The following is a 14,773-nucleotide window of genomic DNA, read 5'->3' on the forward strand; positions in this document are numbered from 1 at the left end:
AACCTACATTGTGAAAACAAAGCCATCTCAGATCTGTAGTTTAGTCTTCATTTTATAGATGGAGAAACTGAGGTTCAGAGATATGAAGTGACTTGTTCAGGGTCTCAGCAGCCGCTTGGGATCTCTGACCCTTTTAGGGTCTCTGTCTCTAACCTGTGGCTCTTCCCCCATCCCTGTTGGGTCTGCTTCAGTGACTGCAGCACAGACCTCTCAGGAGGAAGCTTGTATGGTTATTATGGAAAAGCTATGCTGTGTAAGTCTTTTAGGAGGGTGAGTGCTGGGGGTGGCTTGCCAGATACTGAGTATCTGGGTTTAGAAATGCATAAATGCTTTGAATAAAAATGGGTTGAGATATTAGAAATGGAATGCGGAGGGTGCTTGGGAAAAGGGGGAGGCAGTCCTGGGGTGGGGGAGGCTGGATGAAGAGAGGTAGAAAGATGGAGAAGCGCCCAGCACTTCTACCTAACCCCAAAAAGCTTTAATAAAATGACAAAGTTCACGAGAGGTTAGGGTTCTTGGTTTTCTTCGGAAGCCAGCAGTGGAACTGAGTATTGTTAAGATTGACATAGACTGGAGCAAGGTAGTGTAGTCCAGGCCTAGCAAACATATAGGTACCTGGATATGAGGTGATGTTACATGGTGGGCCTGGCATGGAAGTCCCATTGCAAGCATAGTAGTATAGCTGGGGAGAGAGATATATATATGTATATCTATCTATCTATCTATATATCAGATAGATATATCTGGTAGAGCTAGGGCTACCTAGGAAGTCGCCATTGGGCCATTTCCCCAAAACCTAGTCCCTAATTATTAGAACTTGGTTTTGCTTTTGTATGGATTTAGGGAATCTGGCTTCCTTGGGCAAGACCACTGGGTGGTGATGGTCACCTGGGGAGGATGCAGTTCTGCAGGCTAGAAACAACCTGCCTTCCCAGCACTCCAGGCTTTATCTTGACCTCAGGCTGCTTCCTACAGTCAGACACTTGGGGAGCCCAAAGGCCTTTTTAGTAAGGCCAATTCATGCCAAGTTATATGAGGCCTGTGTCAGGAGGGTATGTAGCATCTCTGGACTCTTTCTTGTTTATTCTTCTTTAGTTCTCCTTAATAATTAAAATTTTCTGTGAGTGCTTCAGTCAGAACCAGTTAAACCAAGAGGAACCAAGACAAGTCTTTGGTCCACTCAAGCCAGAGGATTAAGACAGAAGTGGTGTCCCACAGTATGTAGTTACACAGAAAGAGTGTGTCAAAGAATGAAGCCCAGAGCTCAGTTGTGCTCAGATGCCTCCATTTGGAGAAGGACATGAGATGGTATAGTGGTTGAAAGCATGAGCTCTGAAACCAGAATTTCTGGGTTTGATCTTGGCTTGGCCACTCACTAGCTATTTGATCTTGGGCAAGTCATATCACCCTTATCTGTTAAAAAAAAAAAGGATTAATAGGACCTAGTGCATAGGGTTGAGATTAATTAAATATAGAGAAAGCACTTAGAATAGCTTTGCTGTTCTTTCTTACCCTAAGCCTTGGGATTTCCAGGTTCAGTGTTCCCATGAGGGAAGTTTTACTCACAAAGAAAAAAATTAACATGCAGCAATATAAAGAAGGAAGGAGAAAGTGAGAGAAGTGAGACTTCAGATTATTACCTCCTCTGTGTTCTCTCTATTATGAATTACCTTCCTGACTCTGTGCTTCGTCTCTGTTTTCCTGCCCTCTGTCTATAGTCCAGCTCCATTTAGTACTCTGTAAGGCAGCTTAGTAACAGGTTATTTTGAAATTTAGCAGCTTAAAATAGCAGTAAAAAATTACCGTTTTGCACAGTTCTTGTGGGTCAGGAAGCCAGGAGCAGCTTTACCAGGTGGTTCTGGCTTTAAGATCGTTGGCAGGGTTGTAGTCAAGGTGTGCACCAGGGCTCCAGTCACCCAAAGGCCCTGCCGGGAGTGAAGGATCCCCTTTCATGGTGACTCCTTCGCTTGGTGGCAGGTCGGTGCTGGCTGTTGGCAGGAGGCCTCAGGTCCTCGCCATGTGGACCTCTCCATAAGTTGGCTTGAGTGTCCTCAGAGCACGGCAGCTGGGTTTCCCCAAAGCAAGTGATCTGTAAGAGAGAATGCCATGCAGAAGCCCTCCTTGTCTATGACCTAGTCTTGGAGGTCGGACACCATCGTTTCCATAATAGTTTAACAGTCACGTGTCAGCTCCATGCAGCATGAGGAGGGACCACACAAGGGCATGAAAATCAGGAGGTGAGGCTCAGGAGAACCATTTTGGAGGCTACCACACCCCTTCTTTCTGCTTTCATCTCTTTATCAGCCACCCAGAATTTCTTTCTGAGGCTGCCCCTGTTCCCTCAATAGGTTTCTGTCCATTTTCCCTTTCGAGGGCCACAAAAGTCTCTCTCCGTATCAATTTTATTGCTTTGTTCCCCTCCCAATCCTTTTGTTCTCCTGACCGATCACCCCCTGCCCATTCTTTTCTCTCCCCTTCAAATTCTAGAATCCCACCACCAGTGATGTTTTCTTCCTAATCCTCATCTTCCTCTTGACCTCAGCCCATGATCTTCTGTTTCCTCCTGCCCAAGCCCCTCAGGGTCCCTTCGATCTAGCTGATAACTTTCCCTGTGGGAATATTTTCTGTGCTTAAATCACAGCATTTTCTTTGGGACAGATAGGCAATAAAGAGTACTAAATGTGTCATCAGCTGCCAGATGGATGAAGAAAGCATTTCCCTGGAATTTAATTCATCATCCCTGTCCCAGTTTAGGACTTTCAAGGCTGTAGTAACTTAAGGCTTCCGAGTCAGGGGCACATCTGTGGACACTGAGGGATAAAATGTCTCCCGTTCTGATGCTGAAGTCTATGCCCAGAGGCTCACTACTGTGAGTATTCTTGTTGGTTGAAAGAAGAAAGGAAAAAAAAGTACATTTGGAACACTGTCCAACATCTTGAGATTATAAACTGTCTGATGTGCTGATGTTTTATCTGATGATGTCTCCTGGGTCTGCTGGTGGTGAAAGATTTTCCAGATTTGTGAAGTGTGATGAAAGGGCTGGTAGTATCTCATACTGATTGGCAGAGCTAAAATGCAACTCTTTGACCTTCTGAACTTCAAAACTTCTTTTCGAAGCTGTGAAATGTAAATCCACAGTAGCCGCTGACCTTAGACGTTTTGGCTTTTCCCTGGAGCTTTGTTTTTTCTCTGGTATTTAAAGCTAGTTAATAATCCTCAGTACTGAGAGACTGACTACTTTTATACTCTTTTTATTACCCCAGAAATGCCAGGTGGTGACTTCATCTCCTCACATAATTGATTTTCTTGACAGAAACAAAAACAAAAGAAGGACTAAGCAGTTTTGAAGATTTCAGGGGCCTAACAAAATAAATCATCATTATGAATCTCAGACGCTGTTTGAGGACAGTGATTTGCACATTGTGGTTGCTCAGTAAATAGAGGCATTTGGTGGGTCAGTGGCTCAGTGGGGCTGAAGCCCACCTTCATGGGGCTGGAGGGAGAGTTTGCCAAGCTAATCAGTGTATAAATAGGATCAAGTATATAAATAAGATCAATTGTAAGAACTTTATTTGAATATAAGCAACTCATGTGTTAATCTTAAATGCTCCCTTATTCATGAAAATGGCCCATTAGAAATTCTTCCTGGTAGTATATTGAAGATAATTGGATGGAATTAAGACTTAGAAGTTGTAGTGAATTAGCTTGCACCAGTGACTGCAGTGGTAACATCCATGGTCTGGACTGAAGAGGTAGGCACCTCTCCTAGTACCCTGGCATCCTAGAAGTTGATGGTACCTCACAGTGGAAGCATGCAGACATTTTTTGCAGGTAGGCCTGGTTATACCACCTGTCTGTTGCTCAGAATCCAGTAAGCCAACACTTTGTCTGAAAGGCTCACAAGGATATGCAGAGATTCTGTGCTGGTTTTGGTGGACCATGTAGTCAGTCCACTGAGGTGGCAGCGATACTCAGGAACTGAAAGGCACAAATCAACAGGTTCCACAAGCCTCTCTCGTAGACTGTTGAGTTGGCTTGTGCAGGCTGCGGCTTCTGTTTACCCAGATAATTCACTCTTTACCACTATTCACCAATCACAAATACCAAGCACCACTAATTTAGCCAAATGAAAGCAAGCCTAAAGTTTGACTACAGATAAGAATACTTTTTGTATGTTACCAAGCTTTAGGTGCTGATTCAGATTAATTGTTCTCATATGTCATTACTAATAATGAGGTATTTCAGAGTAAGTTATCACAAATCCAATGTAAAAGTGGTGAAGATTTCTGTTTTTATTTTGATTTCTTTTTAATTTTTTTAATCCATATATAAACATAGTGTTATATTAGTTTCAGGCATACAATATAATGATTGAACAATTCTGTCCTCAGTGCTCATCACAGTAAGTGTACTCTTAATCTCCTTCATCTTTTTGCACCCCCTGCCACCTCCCCTCTGGCAACCACCAGTTTGCTCTCTATATTTAAGAGTCTGTTTTTTGTCTCTTTTTGTTTTGTTTCTTAAATTCCACGTATAAGTGAAATCATATAGTGTGTCTTTCTCTGACTAATTTCTCTTAGCATTATACCCTCTAGATCTGTCCATATTGTTGCAAATGGCAAGATTTCATTTTCTATGACTGAATAATATTCCACTGTGTGTGTGTATATATATATATATATATATATATATATATATATATACACACCACATCTTCTTTATCCATTCATTACATACTTGGATTGCTTCCATATCTTGGCTATAATAAATAATGCTGCAGTAAACATAGGGGTGTATATCTCCTTTCAGAAAATTTAGTGTTTTCATTTTCTTTGGGTAAATACCCGGTAATGGAATTACTGGATCATGGGGTAATTCTATTTTTAATTTTTTGAGAACCTCCACACCGTTTTCCACAGTGGCTGCAGCGGCTTGCATTCCCACCAACACTGCATGAGGATCCCTTTTTCTCCATATCCATAGTAACACTTGTTTCTGGTGTTTGTGATTTTTAGCCATTCTGACAGGTGTGTGGTGACACCTCATTTGGTATTGATTTGCATTTCCCTGATGATGAGTGACATTGAACATCTTTTCTTGTGTCTGTTGGCCATCTGTGTATCTTCTTTGGATGATTTCTGCTTTTAAATGCATTTCTGATTTAGCGTTTATCATAATTCATACTGGCTTTCCCTTTTAATTAATGGAATTGATATTTTTAAATATTTTTTTAAAACCCACAAAAATGGGGTGCCTGGGTGGCTCAGTCGTTAAGCATCTGCCTTTGGCTCAGGTCGTGATCCCAGGGTCCTGGGATCGAGCCCCGCATCGGGCTCCCAGCTCCGCGGGAAGCCTGCTTCTCCCTCTCCCACTCCCCCTGCTTGTGTTCCCTCTCTCGCTGTGTCTCTCTCTGTCAAATGAATGAATAAAATCTTAAAAAAAAAAAAAAACCCACAAAAATGATAATGGAAGCAAATCTATTTATAGGTAATATCTAGTAATACGTCCTTAAAAAAATCTTCAATACACTTCAGAGGTCATCTTTTTAAAGAAAAAAATTTTTCTTAAGCTCTGTTTACGTGAGGAAAGGCTGTGGATTTGTTTATCAATTTGTACATTATTTGACTAAATTACAGGGCTATGACTATAGTGCTGTAATCTGAAAGCATGTTCTAAATATACCACAATGAGTATTTTGATGAGTGGGTCTCATACTGGGTATCATCCCTACATTAATTTAATAGCCTTGGAAGACTTCTCTTTTTGTCTTCTTAGAGGAGGGGACAGTGTGAGAATAGCCAAATAGCTCCTGGGTTCTGGAGTCAAACCTGGGTTTAGAATCTGACTCCACACATTTGCTGTGGTGTTTGGGCAAGTTATAACCTCTCTGAGCTTTGGTTTCTTTATGGATTAATGGAGATTATGATAATACCTAATTCCTAAGATCTGGAGTATTCATTTTAGGACTTGCCACAAAGTAGGCATTCAGTTAACTGTAATTAGTATCTTCTTTCCTTTTCTTACAAAGAGAAAGTTGTTCTTGGCTAGAGATAACTTGTAATGGTTAGATTGTTGGACGAGTGACAAAGAGAACTTAAGGTAGCTGAAGAGTTACAGTTGCTGCCAGAAACTTTCTCCACAGAGGTTCTCAACCTTGGCCGCACATTATATCACCTGTGGAGCTTAAAAAAAAGTAGTGGTACCCAGGCCCTACCCCAGGGATTCTTTACTCTGGGGTGCAGTCTAGCAATAGAAGCTTTCAGATCATCCCAGGTGATCCTAATGTATAGTCAAGGCCAGGGAACTGCTGCTTTATAGCAACAACCATACCCCGAGGGTTATTCTGTCCTAGAGTTTTCTTGTAGAAGAAGAGTTTGCTTGCTGGCCAAATCTGGCCCATAGCCTGATTTTCTTTTTTAAATTTTTTATTGTTATGTTAATCACCATACACTACATCATTAGTTTTTGATGTAGTGTTCCATGATTCATTGTTTGTGCACAACACCCAGTGCTCCATGCAGAACGTGCCCTCTTTATTACCCACCACCAGGTAACCCATCCTCCCACCCCCCTCCCCTCCAGAACCCTCAGTTTGTTTTTCAGAGTCCATCGTCTCTCATGGTTTGTCTCCCCCTCCAATTCCCCCCCTTCATTCTTCCCCTCCTGCTATCTTCTTCTTTTTTTTTTTTTTAAACATATAATGTATTATTTGTTTCAGAGGTACAGGTCTGTGATTCAACAGTCTTGCACAATTCACAGCACTCACCATAGCACATACCCTCCCCAATGTCTTATCACCCAGCCACCCCATCCCTCCCACCCCCCACCACTCCAGCAACCCTCAGTTTGTTTCCTGAGATTAAGAATTCCTCATATCAGTGAGATCATATGATACATGTCTTTCTCTGACTTATTTCGCTCAGCATAACACCCTCCAGTTCTGTCCACGTCGTTGCAAATGGCAAGATTTCATTCTTTCTGATGGCTGCATAATATTCCATTGTGTATATATATACCACGTCTTCTTTATCCATTCATCTGTTGATGGACATCTTGGCTCTTTCCACAGTTTGGCTATTGTGGACATTGCTGCTATAAACATCGGGGTGCACGTACCCCTTCGGATCCCTACATTTTTATCTTTGGGGTAAATACCCAGTAGTGCAATTCATAGCCTGATTTTCTAAGTTAAGTTTTATTGGAACACAGCCACACTCATCCATTTACATGTGCTCTGTGACTGCTTCCATTCTACAATAGCAGAGCTGAGTAACTGTGATACAGACCATACCACAAAGCCTAAAATATTGCTCTCTAGCCTTTTGCAGAACATATTTTTGACCCCTGCAGTAGGCCATTTAAAAATTGAATCATAGTGCCATTTTCCAAGATGCATCAAGAAAGTCCGCTCACTACACAAGAATATCTCCTAGATTCTGTTCAAGTGCTTCCTTTTATGAAGAGTCAGAATGAAGTAGTTAGTGTCCAGCACTACACCCAGAAGTCAATAGTAATATGCTTTAATGCATTGATATAGTCATTTTCATTTTTCTTGGAGAATTGCCTATTTTTGAATACAACTTCACACTTTCAGTGTAGTACCTAACATTTCTCTTTAAATTTTAAGTTTTGTAGAAATTGTAATACTCTACTTATCAAAGAAATTTAATGGAGGGCACTCTGACTTGACTTCTTGGCTAAAAATGTAGAAAGCTAGAATGTTGCTCATTATCAGCCATGATTGAGTACATAGTATTTACCTAGTCAGCCATGAAGGCCTTTTTAAATGATGCTAGCAGTTGAGAACACGTTATAGCTTTTTCTGCTCTATTTTCAAGTCTTTTAAAAAAGTTTTTAGCAGAAGTGAACAAAACAGAAACAGACTCATAAATGCAGAGAACACACTGGTGGTTGCAGAGGGGAGGGGGGTGAGTAAAGGGGATTAAGAGGTGAAGTATAAGCTAGGGAATACAGTCAATAATAATGTAATAGCTCTGTATGATAACAGATGGTGACTATACTTATTGGACTGAGCATTTTATAATGTATATAAATGTCCAGTCATATGTTGTATACCTAAAGCTAATGTAATACTGCATGTCAACTGTACTTCAATTAAAAGAAAGAAAATAAATACAAATATATAAATATAAACACATATATCTCTCTCAAGTGCTTAAACTAGTGCTGTTCAATAGAACATTCTGAGATGATGGAAATGGTCTGTATCTGCATTGTACAATATAGTAGTCACCAGACCAACAGGGCAATTAGATACCTGAAATGTGGCTAGTGCAGCTGAGGAACTGAATTTTCTTTAAAAAAAAAAAATGTTCTTAGCAGAAGCAGGTTCTTGTGCCTTTCCTTTCCTTGGTTACTCAAAAAATGCTACCAGAGGAACAGGGGAACAGGTAGATGGGGGCAGCAGTGCCGGGTCACATAACATTCTCAGCAATATCTCTAGCCCTTTCCATCACCTTCTCTCCTTGACCAGTCAGGACCTCATTAGGAAATTTGCCCCCCTCTTCTCCCCACCCCGAAACATAATCACATCTTTTTGAACCAGTTAGTAATTATGGAAGATAATCTTGAAAGAGCCCAGATGCTGCCATCCATTTATGCTTTATTGAGGAGGATCTTGCAAACACGCAGCATCTAGGCATTTTCTTTGTGCTGTCTCAGCATCGTAGTTGCTGATGGAAGCATGAAGGCTCATTAGCATTTTAAGAGATTTTAATAAAAATTGTTAGTTTGACAAAAGACATGGGACAGGTTTAATCAGGAATACCATACTTTAATCTCTGGTGCTAATTCAGTCCTTGCTTCAATAAGAGAATAATTCTCTGACCAGGAACAGGGAAATGTAGAAACTGTGCCTGGGAAACAGTGAGAATTTTGTAGTCCTAGCTTTATCCCCTGCATTTTCATTGCTCTTTGTCTGCATGTCTCTCAGGGCACTGGGAATGCTTTGCTTTATATTTCACAATAGACACTTCACATTTGCCAGGGATCTGTCCAGGGATCTTGGTGAATACCCAGCTATTTCTCGGACCCTTGGAGCACCAGGCTTCATTACTGGGAGGTCAAGTGAACTTAATCACCGGCTAGCGTGGATTCCTGCCTTAGCAACATGGCTCCCTCTCACGGGTCATCAGAGTCCTTTGTACCATCAGAACCCTAAAGACCATTTCTTGGAATGTAGAGGTTGCTCGGAAAGGTTTTACGCGTGCACGTATGTCTCCTCATAAGACCGTAAACTTCTGGGCGGTAGCGATCATCGTGTTTCTTCCTCTTTATATCCTCTAACAGCCCAGCATCGGTTATTGCTGAGGGAGGAAGGGAGAACTGTTCCTGCATCAACTCATGTCCCTGTCTGTTCAGCTGCACTGTCACGAAATGATTCTCCTTCATGTTTTCAAATAAAGGAACATTATTTGGATAGGTAATTAGATAGGTCACTCCTGTTAACTCTCTATAGGTCTTTGGTTTTGTTTTTTTGTTTTGTTTTGTTTTTTGGTAAATGCTTGAGGTTCCATACTTTAAAAAAAAATTCAATTTGGGAGTTTTGAAGAATGCTTTTCTTGCCATCATTAGTTTGCTAAGAAAGCTGCACTTCCTGGTGATTTAGTGACACGTTTGTCAGGTACACGTGAAAGTAGCCTTTCAATTGGCCCTCACCATGTGCCACATCCTTCCCTGAGGCTCAGGCTTTGGCCTGGCTCCTGCTCTCTTTTAGTTGCCAGGGAACCGGTTCCCACACCTCCTCTGTCTCCTGGTCTCTTTCCTTGCTGCCTGTGAATCCCAGCACGCACTGTGCTTGTAATTGCTGGGCTGTACAGGGAATCGGGATAGGTCGGAGTAGGGGTTTAATCAAAACAGACATTGGGAAAGTTACAGTGGTTCCCAGGAACTCAATTAGTAGATTACTCCGAGGAGTCACCCATCCATGTGAAAATGTATATGGAGGTAAAAATGCCTTCATTTTAGTCCCTTCCAAGACTTCCTTCTTAGAGAGCCCTTGAGTTAGACAGAACACATCAGCCTGCGGTCAACTAAAGTTTACTCAAATTAGCTCAAGAAAGGGACTTGTGAAAAGAATGTTACCTGCTTCCAGGAGAGCTAAGCAAGCAGGCCTGGGGGAGGGCAGGGACAAAGGCAGGTCTTAGGACGTCAGCAGTGGGCCTGCGTACTGGACATTTCCCTAGGTTCTGAGTGTTGAGAAGAGAGAAGGTTCCTGCCCAGCACCCTGACTCAACCAGCTGCAGCTGGAGGGTATGGGGCTGCCCCGTTCTGGGCTGTGAAATTTAGACATGCAAGTAAGCTGGTCACTATCCGCTGTTGTTTCCAGGTATTACAGTCTATCTCCCCCATCACTGGAATCTAGGGGTGAGCAGTGATCAAAAGGGATCTTTCCATTTATTTTTTGAGATAGAACTTTCTCCAGGATGACATTTTTCCTGTCTTTATTCCATTAAGAACTTGGCTGGTATGAATTTAATTTGGATCTCTTATTCCCATGACTGGCAATTTTCAGTCTAGGAAGGGTTAGATTAGAAGAACAACAGATTTGAAATGAATTATTTAGAAAAAGATCTCTTATAGCCATTGTACATTCAACAATTCGAAAACATTTCTCAGCCATTGGACTCAAGGCTTTATGCTAGATGTTTTAAGAAAAGTATACTAATAACTAATACTGAGTTAGTGTTACATGTCAGTGAGTTTACATGTAGGAGCTAATTTTAATTTTCTTGCACATCTTTCAACTAGGTAGGTCTTGTGACTATCCCTATATTCAGAGCAGAAAGTTAAGACTTGGGAAGTTTAAGCAACTTAAATATATATATATATATATATATTGAGGGGCACCTGGGTGGCTCAGTTGGTTAAGCGTCCAACTCTTGATTTCAGCTCAGGTCATGATCTCAGGGTCCTGAGATTGAGTGCCACATCAGACTCCACGTCTGGGTGTGGAGCCTGCTTAGGATTCTCTCTCTCTCTCCCCCTGCCCCAGCTCAAGCTCTCTATTTCTCTCTAAAATAAATAAAATCTGGGCGCCTGGGTGGCTCAGTTGGTTAAGCGACTGCCTTCGGCTCAGGTCATGATCCTGGAGTCCCTAGATCGAGTCCCGCATCGGGCTTCCTGCTCGGCAGGGAGTCTGCTTCTCCCTCTGACCCTCCCCTCTCTCATGTGCTCTCTCTCATTCTCTCTCTCTCAAATAAATAAATAAAATCTTTAAAAAAAATAAAAAAAATAAAAATAAAATAAAATAAAATCTTTAAAAAAAATCTTGAGTTAATGTATAAAATTCATGAAAAAAAAAAGCGGTGGGAAACAAATTGGACAGGCAGGTAGTAAGACAAATGATGGGGTTATTCTGTTGGTCACAAAGACCCATTGAAGTTTTGGATCCTAGGGGTCATATCAGAACTATCCTTGGAGAAGTTTCCTGGCAATCCTGTGTGGAATGGCTGAGACAGAGAGTAACCAGGGAAGCCTTTGATGAGGCACTAGGAGAAGCCAAAGGAGGACCAGGGTGATAGCTGTGGAAACAGAACTGACTGGAGAACCTTGTGGTTTTCTTTCAGGCTTCCCTTGAAGTCCCCTCTCTGGGCCTGGGTTTTAAACAAACTAGCTTTTGAACATTGGAGCATAGACTACAGCTGATTTTGGAATTGCCTTTAATTTCTGCAGCAAAGAAATAGAACAAAACAAAAAAGCTAAATTTTGAAACACTGCCTGTGAGAAACAAAATGATAGAACTCTGAGGAGTCAGTGGGTAGTATTGTCATCCAGTTAAGAGTGGCCTGAAAGGGACCTTACACACACACCCACATTGCTACACAGTTTTTCTCCACGTCAGAGTGAAGGAGACAAAACCTGTGAGAAGCATGTTTGCCACTCAGGACAGGGGCCGATTTGTTGTCTCTCAGAACTGCTTTTCCTTGGCCTCGCATTCCTAAGAGAACACGCTGCTGCTGGTCTTACTGCCCACATGTCCACACAAGGTGGTTACATGGGATCTGAGAAAACAGACCAATTTTTAATGCCTCCTATTCTTGAGGCTTGTATCGCATTCCAGAAGAACTTCTGGATGATCCTGTTTGAAGCAATGTGTATAAGTATTGGGCTTTCCTGGGTTTTGAACCGGACTCGGTATCTGTGAGGTTCTTACTTCATCCAGAGGAAGAGAGTAGACCCAGTGTCTCCAACTTGTGAACACTCTGGGACGGGTGTCTCCCTGGCTTGGCCCTGTCATGTATGCCTTTAATCAGCAAGTATGAATTCAGTGTTGTGTGTACCAGGCACTGTACTGCATACGGGAGATGCAGTGATGAATAAGGCACAATTATTATGGGACTTGGGTACCAGGATAGTTTGGGCATAGAGGCAAGCAGATAAGTTCACCAATACATAAAATGCTGAAGAGGCTTCTCAGTATTTGGTAAGTCCTTTGACCTTGGAAGCTTCTGAAAGGAATAATTAAAAAAAGAAAAGGGGAAAGAAAGACAATTATAGTTCAAAGAGAAAAGTTTGAGTTCAAAAGCCTAAGAGCCCTTAGGGATAAAGAAAAAATTCCCTAAGCAGACATAATAATAAACCTGTTATGAATAATAGTCATAATATGAGTTTTTCAATTCTTTTAAGAATTAGGGATATTTTTGGATTGGACTGGGAACTTCAGCCCTATTGAGTTAGAACCTATCTTTTAGTTTTAGCTTTTATTTCCCTCTCGTTCCTAGTAGTTAAAAGTCTTTAAAATGGTTAGGAGGAGTTCTTGCTGTCAAGTAAGAAGTAAAGAAGAGGGTCAAGCCAGGGCTGCACTCTGGATCTGGAATCCACAGGAGAGTATGGAAGGTGATTCAGTCCTAGGCATGAAGCTAAGTTCTGAGAAGGGCTCCATCTTTGCAGGGACTCCCTGAGGTCCACCACAGGGTCGCTGTGGGATCTGGGGACTCCGTACCCACATTTCTTGGAATTACCTAGAGTTCTAAACCTTATATGCCACTAATAAGTACCTTGTTCCGCTCTGGTGCCATGATAGTTTCCTTTACTTTATTCCATTGAGGTCAAGAGTAAAACAGTATCGAACAGAGCAATACACTGTCCATTTCCTGATACCCAATCTGATTTGAAAATACTTTAAGGAAGAAATGTGTTAATGATATAGGGAAGAGATGGGGAGAAAGAGATGCCTCCTCTCTTTTTGTAACATCATACTTTTGTACAATATAAGCATTTTCTATTCTTTAAGGATTAGCTAGCTGAAGATTTGTAAATTTTTCCCAATAAATAACTGTCACTCTCCTCTTTCAGCAGATTTCTGCACACGGCAGATCTTCTTCCAATGTAAATGGTGGACCTGAACTTGGTCGTTGCATGAGTCCTGAAGGTAGTCCTCAATCTGATGATTACTTTTATAAAGGAAGTCACCCATGTGAACTTGGTGGCCACCCAAAACCCACTTGTGCTAAATTATGGTCTTCCTCAATAGGGATGTAATCATGTCACCGATTAGCCTAATGAGCCTTGGTGAGGTCACTTCAGGATATATAAAATATCCTTGTTTTTAATTAAGCTAACCCAATTTCAGATTTTACACTTGGGCTTCCTTTATTTTTCCTTAGTGGCAGTCTGCTCACAAGTCTTACATGTAGACTTCCCTTTCTCTCAGTTAGGTAGCAAAGGTGTGTTTCTTCATTGGATATTTGCTATGTGCTGGGCCCTGGGGATACATTGTAAAAAGTAGTCCTTTTAACCACTTCCTTCTCCTGCCTCTCCCCCGCCCTTCCCCTTTTTGAGAGGACTTTGAGCCAGGAGTTAGCCTTAACAGGTATCCCACAGCTGGGTAGAATTTTCTCTACTAGAAAATCTTGAGGAGAAATCTTGAAAATTTTTAAGATCGAATCCCCACCATCATCCCCTTTCCCTTCCTCGAGAGTTAACAAAGAAGTTTACAAAGCTTAGGTTAAATTTTCTTTTACTTATTTCAGCTGATATTTCAGAGATATGTTAGGTTTATTGATTATGTTGGTTTCAGATTTCACAACAAGGTCAAAAGGAAATTGGTGATTCAGGTTTTCAGGTGTTCAGAAACTATGCTTAGAAATTTTCTTATGGTTCACCATAGATTTAGAAATCAATTGCATTGCAATTTATTATTTTACAGAAATGTAGGAATCAAGGTGAAATGCTGATGTGTTTGCTAGACTTTGCATTTATCCTTTTGCGCAGGTGTGAATGGAAACAGGTGTTCTGAATCATCAACTCTTCTTGAGAAATACAAAATCGGGAAGGTTATTGGTGATGGGAATTTTGCAGTAGTCAAAGAGTGCATGGACAGGTGAGTGGATGGTGAGGATAATCATTTGTTTACCTACATTTCTCCCCTGGAGTTTATTCTTACTAAGCTGAATGAAAGAACAAAAGGCCTTCCTGGGAGGTCTCTTTTTCCCCCTTCCTGAAAAAGTCTATAGTTAGGTAGGACCAGCTGTTTTGTAAGCCCACAGGCAGTTTGACCTGGAAAAAATAGGTATAGGCCCAGAGTATAAACTTGCTTTGTACGCAGTTGGGCTGAGAGATTTATCAGGTCTCATCCATGAGCCAGAGAGGAATAGGAAAGAATTAGATTCATTAAAAAAAAAAAAAAAAAAAAATCTATAGCACTTACCTGTGTCAGGCATGTTCTTGATGCTGTGCTTGTATTATTAACCCCTTTAAGCCCCACAGTAACCCTCTCAATTAATACTTAATTGTAAATACTAGGAGTTCA

The 14,773-nt window shown here is 41.3% G+C and overlaps 1 protein-coding gene across 8 annotated transcripts in view; it reads left to right on the forward strand.

The window, feature by feature from the left end:
- DCLK2 (doublecortin like kinase 2) overlaps positions 1-14,773 on the forward strand; it is a 159,062-nt gene that overhangs the window by 101,099 nt on the left and 43,190 nt on the right. For 6 of the 8 annotated variants that reach the window (XM_064585166.1, XM_064585163.1, XM_054508710.2 and 3 more), the window contains exons 6-7: positions 13,318-13,393; positions 14,236-14,344. In XM_064585166.1, the coding sequence (XP_064441236.1) occupies positions 13,318-13,393; positions 14,236-14,344 (185 nt within the window). The remainder of the gene's footprint in view (positions 1-13,317; positions 13,394-14,235; positions 14,345-14,773) is intronic. The other 2 variants (XM_045880317.3, XM_064585165.1) reach the window with 1 other exon arrangement.

The sequence above is a fragment of the Mirounga angustirostris genome, unplaced genomic scaffold, assembly GCF_029215605.1.
Source record: "Mirounga angustirostris isolate CCGP_5_RB_7025 unplaced genomic scaffold, mMirAng1.0.hap1 SCAF_2, whole genome shotgun sequence".
Taxonomy (NCBI): Eukaryota; Metazoa; Chordata; class Mammalia; order Carnivora; family Phocidae; genus Mirounga; species Mirounga angustirostris.